The 10,000-nt window shown below is 38.9% G+C and overlaps 1 protein-coding gene across 1 annotated transcript in view; it reads left to right on the forward strand.

Moving 5' to 3' along the window:
- Window positions 1-10,000, forward strand: part of arsb (arylsulfatase B) — a 30,137-nt gene that overhangs the window by 19,583 nt on the left and 554 nt on the right. The window contains exon 7 of the mRNA XM_062055236.1: window positions 5,210-5,341. Coding sequence (XP_061911220.1) covers window positions 5,210-5,341 — 132 coding nt within the window. The remainder of the gene's footprint in view (window positions 1-5,209; window positions 5,342-10,000) is intronic.

Consider the following 10,000-nt stretch of genomic DNA (forward strand, 5'->3'; position numbering starts at 1 on the left):
TGCAAGAACTCTCTAATTATTGAATACAGTAGAATATGGTTGCATGCTATAAATGATATCACACTTGTGATTGAGGGCTATATAAATAAACATTGATTGATTGATTGATTGAATTTGGCCAGCGATAGAGCTTTTAATACTATCGTTATATCCTGATAATGCATGTTGACAGTTCTTGTTGAGTCCTGCAACTTTGACAGCGACAAACGTGTCCTCAACGCAGCATATCCTCCTGGCTAGCGGCTGATGTCCCTCCAGAGTGCAGCAAAGTCACTTCTAAATTGGGTGTGGATGCTGAAGCTGAACTGAAATGCAGATTGGATGTACAAAACCCAAAACCAGTGAAGTTGGCACGTTGTGTAAATGGTAAATAAAAAGAGAATACAATGATTTGCAAATCCTTTTCAACTTATATTCAATCGAATAGACTGCAAAGACAACATATTTAATGTTCAAACTGGGAAACTTCATTTTGTATTGCAAATAATCATGAACTTAGAATTTAATGGCAGCAACACATTGCAAAAAAAGTTGTCACAGGGGCATTTTTACCACTGTGTTACATGGCCTTTCCTTTTAACAATACTCAGTAAACATTTGGGAACTGAGAAGACACATTTTTGAAGCTTCTCAGGTGTAATTCTTTCCCATTCTTGCTTGATGTACAGCTTAAGTTGTTCAACAGTCCGGGGGTCTCCGTTGTAGTATTTTAGGCTTCATAATGCGCCACACATTTTCAATGGGAGACAGGTCTGGACTACAGGCAGGCCAGTCTAGTACCCGCACTCTTTTACTGTGAAGCCATGCTGTCGTAACACGTGGCTTGTCATTGTCTTGCTGAAATAAGCAGGGGCGTCCATGATAACGTTGTTTGGATGGCAACATATGTGGCTCCAAAACCTGTATGTACCTTTCAGCATTAATGGTGCCTTCACAGATGTGTAAGTTACCCATGCCTTGGGCACTAATACACCCCCATACATCACAGATGCTGGCTTTTACACTTTGCGCCTAGAACAATCCGGATGGTTCTTTTCCTCTTTGTCCCGGAGGACACTACGTCCACAGTTTCCAAAAACAATGTGGACTCGTCAGACCACAGAACACTTTTCCACTTTGTATCAGTCCATCTTAGATGAGCTCGGGGCCCAGCGAAGCCGGCGGCGTTTCTGGGTGTTGTTGATAAATGGCTTTGGCTTTGCATAGTAGAGTTTTAACTTGCACTTACAGATGTAGCGACCAACTGTAGTTACTGACAGTGGTTTTCTGAAGTGTTCCTGAACCCATGTGGTGATATCCTTTACACACTGATGTCGCTTTTTGATGCAGTACCGCCTGAGGGATCGAAGGTCTGTAATATCATCGCTTATGTGCAGTGATTTCTCCAGATTCTCTGAACCTTTTGATGATATTACGGACCTTAGATGGTGAAATCCCTAAATTCCTTGCAATAGCTGGTTGAGAAATGTTGTTCCTTAAACAATTTGCTCACACATTTGTTGACAAAGTGGTGACCCTCGCCCCGTCCTTGTTTGTGAATGACTGAGCATTTCATGGAAGCTGCTTTTATACCCAATCATGGCACCCACCTGTTCCCAATTAGCCTGTTCCCCTGTGGGATGTTCCAAATAAGTGTTTGGTGAGCATTCCTCAACTTTCTCAGTCTTTTTTGCTACTTGTGCCAGCTTCTTTGAAACATGTTGCAGGCATCAAATTCCAAATGAGCTAATATTTGCAAAAAATAACAAAGTTCACCGGTTCGAACGTTAAGTATCTTGTCTTTGCAGTCTATTCAATTGAATATAAGTTGAAAAGGATTAGCAAATCATTGTATTCTGTTTTTATTTACCATTTACACAACGTGACAACTTCACTGCTTTTGGGGTTTGTAGACAAGCGTGCTAGCTACTGAGCAGGAAGTGAGGTTTACCCACCCACACAGGTACCAAAAATTGGCATCGGTAACCGAATCGGTTCAAATATGAACGGTGCCCATCCCTACAGTACATACAAGTGTAAAAATAAGTGAAATGTTGTCAATTGATAATGATCAGTAGTTTAGTGTGACTTTCTGAATGACAAACCTTGAGGCGGCGTTAGACTTTCCACTGAGTGGCTCCAACATATTTGAGCAGGCCAATATAAAAGGCAAGTAATGGGTTGCATGTTGTAAAAAAAAAAAGTCAAATAGACGATAAAAGCAATGAAAGTGTCACCTAATAAGCTGGGAGTGCCTCCAGTTGGCGTCTGTGTACTCTTCATTACTGCTCCAGCGAGGACTTCGAGACAAGAAGGTTTGCGCGGCTTAAGTCAATAGCGTTGTCGTCCTGGTCGGCGTACAATTACTGACATGTAAATCAGGAGCCGCCGCACTTTTACAAGGCCTCGGCTTTCATGTTGGACTCTCTTTACTTGTTGCAGAGTTCCAGCCTGTTTGTCTTCCAGGTCCTCTTTCTCTCCCGTTTGCATCCTTTCAAGTCTCCCTTCAAACGCCACTCTTTTAAAAGCCGAGATCCGGACTGAGCCGGAGGTCTTGTCCCCCTCTTGTTGAGACTAGGGAGGAGGTGGGGGGGGGGACTTGGACTTGTCCCAAGCCTTAAATCACCCCAAATGTCCCTCTTTTTGTAGTCCCTCTCAAGGTCTTCCACCTTCCTTCTCCCCCATTTCCTTTGTGGGCTTTCATCCCAGGAAAAGCATGCATTGCATCCTTACTAATCCATTCAAGTCCCACATTCTACTATTTTTTTAAACATATTTAAATGTGTCTCAGAGTTGCCACAAAAGTCTATTGGAAGTATGTTGTCCAAAACCTTAGACCAGGGGTCCCCAAACTTTTTGCATTGGGTTAGGTTAAAATATAATAAACATTGATTGATTGATTAAAAAAACGCTTAAAAGATACAGCTAATAGGAGTGAGCATTTTAGCCTTCAAAGTCCTCTAAAACAACTTCAAAACCCTCCATCAACGTTATGTATACACACTGCAAGTATAATGTAGTAACAGACACCGTCATAACAATATGTAATATGTACAATATACACACTGCAAGGATATAAATGTATAATGTCGTAACAGACACCTTCATAACAATATGTAATATGTACAATATACACACTGCAAGTATAATGTAGTAACAGACACCGTCATAACAATATGTAACATGTACAATATACACACTGCAAGTATATATATAATGTAGTAACAGACACCGTCATAACAATATGTAATATGTACAATATACACACTGCAAGTATATATATAATGTAGTAACAGACACCTTCATAACAATATGTAATATGTACAATATACACACTGCAAGTATATATATAATGTAGTAACACACACCTTCATAACAATATGTAATATGTACAATATACACACTGCAGGTATATATATAATGTAGTAACACACACCTTCATAACAATATGTAATATGTACAATATACACACTGCAAGTATATATATAATGTAGTAACAGACACCTTCATAACAATATGTAATATGTACAATATACACACTGCAAGTATATATATAATGTAGTAAAAGACACCTTCATAACAGTATGTAATATGTTTTATATACACAATGCAAGTATATATACAGTATATATAATGTAGTAACAGACACCTTCATAACAGTATGTAATATGTTTTATATACACACTGCAAGTATATATATATATATAATGTAGTAACAGACACCTTCATAACAATATGTAATATGTACAATATACACACTGCAAGTATATATATAATGTAGTAACACACACCTTCAAAATTATATGTAATATGTAGAATGTACACACTGCAAGTATGTATATATATAATGTAGTAACAAACACCTTCATAACAATATGCAATATGTACAATATACACACTGCAAGTATATATATAACGCAGTAACAGACACCTTCATAACAATATGTAATATATACAATATACACACTACAAGTATATATACTGTATAATGCAGTAACAGACACCTTCATAACAATATGTAATATGTTCAATATTTACCGTATTTTGGTAAATAGACTGATTTATTCCGCGTACGTCTGCAGACTAATTAGGAGCCTTTGTTTGTTTACTTACTACTAAAAGACAAGTTGTCTAGTATGTTCACTATTTTATTTAAGGACTAAATTGCAATAATAAACATATGTTTCATGTACCCTAAGATTTTTTGTTAAAATAAAGACAATAATGACATTTTTTGGTGGTGCCCTTTATTTAGAAAAGTATCGAAATACATTTTGGTAGCGGTACCAAAATATTGGTATTGGGACAACACTATGTCATCAACATAATAATAATAATAATATATTTTATTTGTAAAAAGCACTTTCCATCGAGCAAACAACCTCTAAGTGCTACAGTGTATTAAAAAACAAAAAACAAAAAGATAATACAAATAAAAACTAAAGCTAGCATGCATATATCTAAAAAGAAGGGTTTTTAAGCCTTTTTTAAAAGCATCCACAGTCTGTGGTGCCCTCAGGTGTTCAGGGAGAGTGTTCCACAGACTGGACATGCTACCATTAGCATTAAAGATTTTACATGGCTATTTCAACACCTCCAAATGTGGTAATCAAAACTACAACTAGATGTATAATTTCAAGATGTGCGGCGAAGCCTCTCTTTCTTTCCCCTTACAAAATTGTCCTCAGTCAAATGGGACGTAGTAGTTCTTGTTCAGACACGTTTTACTGTTGCAACACCATTGAAGAGTCAGTCTTGCGTAACAGGAGCGCATTATTGAATCAGGGTTTGGACTCCAGCCCCTCAGTCCTAATTCTTCGTCTTAACAAGACATTTTGGACGTGATTGTGGGGAAGGGCCCTGGTCTTTCCAGCAAGCCCAACGTGTCGTCAGAGATCCCTGACACAGGAGCCGTGACGAGGAACGGCGCTCATGTTGCACGGGAACCCAAGGACTTGCGTATCCGTCTAATGGGAAGCACATTGTGGGGGTCAACCTGAAGGACTCTTTACTCGCGAGGGGTGGACATTTTGCTGATGGCAGCAAAACTTGCCAACCCCCCCGTGGAGAAGAAGAAGGAAAAGTCATTCAGTCCAGTGGTGCCAACGTTTGTTTCCACATTTGTCGAGACGTATTCGTACAAAAACATACTTTGCTTGACATGTGGGACTACCAGGTACGTCTCCTCTCAAACATTCTCTTTAAAGGGACGGCCTTGTCTCCCCCGCAGGTCATGGCTGGAACCCCGACTTGGCTTCGAGTCAGGGGGTCAGCGGGGACCTCTGGCAATGGTCGGGCTTCAATGTGTCCGTCCACGCCGCCATTCGATCGACCAAGTGGAAGCTGCTCACGGGATACCCAGGTCAGTGCCTCGTGTCCTCCGTGATGATGTTTACCGTATTTTCTGGACCATAGGCCAGTGGTTCTTAACCTTGTTGGAGGTACCGAACCCCACCTGTTTCAAATGTGCATTCACCGAACCCTTCTTTAGTGAAAAATATTATTATACAAACCCCATTTCCATATGAGTTGGGAAATTGTGTTAGATGTAAATATAAACGGAATACAATGATTTGCAAATCCTTTTCAACCCATATTCAGTTGAATGCACTACAAAGACAACATATTTGATGTTCAAACTCATAAACTTTATTTTTTTTTTGCAAATAATGGCTGCAACACATGCCAAAGTATTTGGGAAAGGGCATGTTCACCACTGTGTTACATGGCCTTTCCTTTTAACAACACTCAATAAACGATTGGGAACTGAGGAAACTAATTGTTAAAGCTTTGAAAGTGGAATTCTTTCCCATTCTTGTTTTATGTAGAGCTTCAGTCGTGCTGTCGTATTTTACGCTTCATAATGCGCCACACATTTTCGATGGGAGACCGGTCTGGACTGCAAGCGGGCCAGGAAAGTACCCGCACTCTTTTTTTTACGAAGCCACGCTGTTGTAACACGTGCTGACTGTGGCTTGGCATTGTCTTGCTGAAATAAGCAGGGGCGTCCATGAAAAAGACGGCGCTTAGATGGCAGCATATGTTGCTCCAAAACCTGTATGTACCTTTCAGCATTAATGGTGCCTTCACAGATGTGTAAGTTACCCATGCCTTGGGCTAATGCACCCCCATACCATCACACATGCTGGCTTTTGAACTTTGCGTCGATAACAGTCTGGATGGTTCGCTTCCCCTTTGGTCCGGATGACACGATGTCGAATATTTCCAAAAACAATTTGAAATGTGGACTCGTCAGACCACAGAACACTTTTCCACTTTGCATGAGTCCATCTTAGATGGCCCAGAGAAGCCGGCAGCGTTTCTGGGTGTTGTTGATAAATGGCTTTCGCTTTGCATAGTAGAGCTTTAACTTGCACTTAGAGATGTAGTGACCAACTGTATTTAGTGACAGTGGTTTTCTGAAGTGTTCCTGAGCCCATGTGGTGATATCCTTTAGAGATTGATGTCTGTTTTTGATACAGTGCCGTCTGAGGGATCGAAGGTCACGGTCATTCAATGTTGGTTTCCGGCCATGCCGCTTACGTGCAGTGATTTCTCCAGATTCTCTGAACCTTTTGATGATATTACGGACCAAAGATGTTGAAATCCCTAAATTTCTTGTAATTGCACTTTGAGAAATGTTGTTCTTAAACTGTTCAACAATTTGCTCACGTAGTTGTGGACAAAGGGGTGTACCTCGCCCCATCCTTTCTTGTGAAAGACTGAGCATTTTTTGGGAAGCTGTTTTTATGCCCAATCATGGCACCCACCTGTTCCCAATTAGCCTGCACACCTGTGGGATGTTCCAAATAAGTGTTTGATGAGCATTCCTCAACTTTATCAGTATTTATTGCCACCTTTCCCAACTTCTTTGTCACGTGTTGCTGGCATCAAATTCTAAAGTTAATGATTATTTGCACAAAAAAAAAAGTTTATCAGTTTGAACATCAAATATGTTGTCTTTGTAGCATATTCAACTGAATATGGGTTGAAAATGATTTGCACATCATTGTATTCCATTTATATTTACATCTAACATAATTTCCCAACTCATATGGAAACGGGGTTTGTATATATATTTTTTAAATTCAAGACAAAGTTGTATGTTTTTTTACTGGTGCACAAAATGAACCGTGCATGAACATCACCTTGTTCCAAGAACAAAACCAACACAGTGCATGAACTCACAACAAATTACTGTCCGGTTCAAACACAGAACTATCTATTACACAAGACAAGAAGAAGGAATCAAGCAGAGACAGAGTTGAATTTTACTCATGAGGAGAGACGTATCGGGCTGTACACTCAGTTACAGTTTCCCCCTACGCTGTAAGGTAGAGCCCCACGTGCTTCTCTATTTATTCGGGAGGTCCCTAGTTAACATCACTGAGGCTGCTTCTGAAGGGAGCCCCAGTAGACACAATACATGATTATTCAGAATGGAAATGTGCGGACACTCGTGATTTCGCCCTGTCTCTGTTTTGTCTGCGTTGAGGTACTCGATGTCCGTCCTTGGCAGTCAGCGGGCAGGGTCCGGAAACAAACTGCTGACACGAGACAACTCGCAAAGCAAGATAGAAAAGTACAACTTCAGCACTATAATAACTATAGCAACGGCCTTTAAGCATAAGAGTTGTGTGATAACTTATGCATAATTATTCTTTTTTTACACACCTGCAAATCAGATGGAAAATTAAAGGGAACATTGTTTGGGGGTATCCATAATACACCGATAGGGAGAAGTTTTTATTTACACGATGAGTCGATCGAACCCAGGTTAAGAACCACTGCCATAGGCGCATTAAAGGGGTCATATTATGATTTTTTTTCTAAATGTAAAAGACTTCCTTGTGGTCTACATAACATGTAATGGTGGTTCTTTGGTCAAAATGTTGCATAGATGATGTTTTACACATCATCTTCAAGTCGCTTTCTGACAGTCGCTTCAGGATGCGCCGTTTTGTGGGCGGCCTCATTTAGACTTAGAGACTTAGACTTCCTTTTATTGTCATTCAAATTTGAACTTTGCAGTACAGATAAGAAGGAAATGTCGTTGCATTCGCTCATGGTAGTGCAGGATAAAACAGGCATGTGATTTTTCCGTCTAAAGTCGGAATTCCGTCTTTTTTAATCTCGGGAAAAGAAAAAAAATTATCTCCCGTTTTTCCGTTTTTTTTCCCCGACCCTAAATCAAGATTCGAGATGTAGTTTATATTACGCCGTAGTTGATTGGTCGATATGTTCCTTGTGACCAATCAGGACATCTGTTATGAATGATGACGTTAATAACGTTAATAACGTCATCATTCATAATGGTTATTACCGCCATTTTCCATATGTAAACGATGTCGCTTCTCGAGAGAAAGGACGCTTTACGAGTAAAAGAAATTGATAAACATGTCAAAAATAAGTTTCGATGGGACTGGATGGAAAGGGAAATCACTGATACTGTTGGGAAGAAGGAAGTTACGACTTTGTTCGGTGATTTTATTCGGAAAATCGATCGTCCCGGAAAGGTTTTGTGCACGTGGTGTCATGATAATATTGACTATGGATCACGAGGTTTCAAGGCTTTGGAAGTACATGCGAAACGCCAAAAACATATGAAACAACTTGAAGCAAGGAAAACCAACTTTTCACTAGCTGGTACTTTTGGATGTCAACCGAAAGTGAGCAAACCTTACGGACTTCATCCTTTGTTTACATCGAGAGGAAAGATCCACCCAAACAACCCACTTCAGTTGCAGACAGGGTGGTTAATAATGAGGTAAGCTAAAAAATATTTGCTTGCGAAATACGCATGTTTGTTTTAAATATTAACTAATTATTGCTTTGCGAAATATAAATGGGTTTTTCTAAAAATAAAAAGCCTCGTGAAAATATATTATGAAATTACAGAAATTCAAAGAGTCGCATTATTGATTCCAGTTAACAATTTATTTGAAATAAATTTGCATATAATACTATTTTGTAATATAAACCTCTTATATAGTCTCTTGAAACTATTGTCAGTGGTGTAACAATCTCGAAGGTAAATATTTTCACACTTGTTTCATGCAATATGTCAGTGTCCTCACATTATTATTATTTCCTATTTTCAAATATGAGTAAACAATACTAAACATGTTTAATTATTTTCATAAATTTATATCCTATTTTGGCGAAAAGAATGAAATGTTTACGTTTGGTATTTTGTTAAATACATTTGCAAGGAAAGCTCATGTTAGGGCTGGGCTCTCCGAGAAAGCTAATGTGTGAAGTGAACGGAAGTAATGTGGTAATACTGTAAATAAACTGTAGATAATAACACTAACATCAATGTGACACCTGTGGATGTGAAATGAACACAAGATGTAAATATTAGTGACTAAATACTGTTGGGACTGAACCATATACAGTGATTCATTAGGATAATTGGGTTATGTATGTTCTATTAATGATGTTTTCATGTCTTTAAACACTAAAATATTTTCTTCAAATGGTGCTGTCTTTGTTAATTTTAGCATGTTAAATTGGTGAAAAACCAGGAGCTTCGGGGGGCGTTGCCCCTCTTGTCCCCCCACCAGGGCCCTGGACCTGGCTGGGGGCCTTCGTCCCCCAGACCCCCGGAAATGTTTTCAGTCTTTTTCATTGTGGTCAAATCACATGCCTGATAAAAGAGCAATAAGGTGCAGATATAAATAAATAGATTACTGTACAGATAAATTCATTGCACTTTTGCATATGTTTTTTAGATAGACCGTTTTTTAAGGCGGTCTGTCAAAACGTTTTTAGCATTCAATCAGACATTATTGTGAGGTTTTGTATTAGTGTTCCTAAAATTAGATATACCGACCTCCAGAAAAATGTATTTCTCAAAATTTGGCCCCCCGAGTCAAAGTAATTGCCCAGGCCAGGCCAGTATCAAAATGTATATTGATACTTTTCCAAATAAAGGGAACTACGAAAAAAACGTCAATTTTGGCTTTATTTTAACAAAAAAGTCATGTTAACTGGCTTTAAAAAAACATTACAAAACATT

The sequence above is a fragment of the Entelurus aequoreus genome, linkage group LG08 (genome assembly GCF_033978785.1).
Source record: "Entelurus aequoreus isolate RoL-2023_Sb linkage group LG08, RoL_Eaeq_v1.1, whole genome shotgun sequence".
In the NCBI taxonomy this organism is placed as follows: domain Eukaryota; kingdom Metazoa; phylum Chordata; class Actinopteri; order Syngnathiformes; family Syngnathidae; genus Entelurus; species Entelurus aequoreus.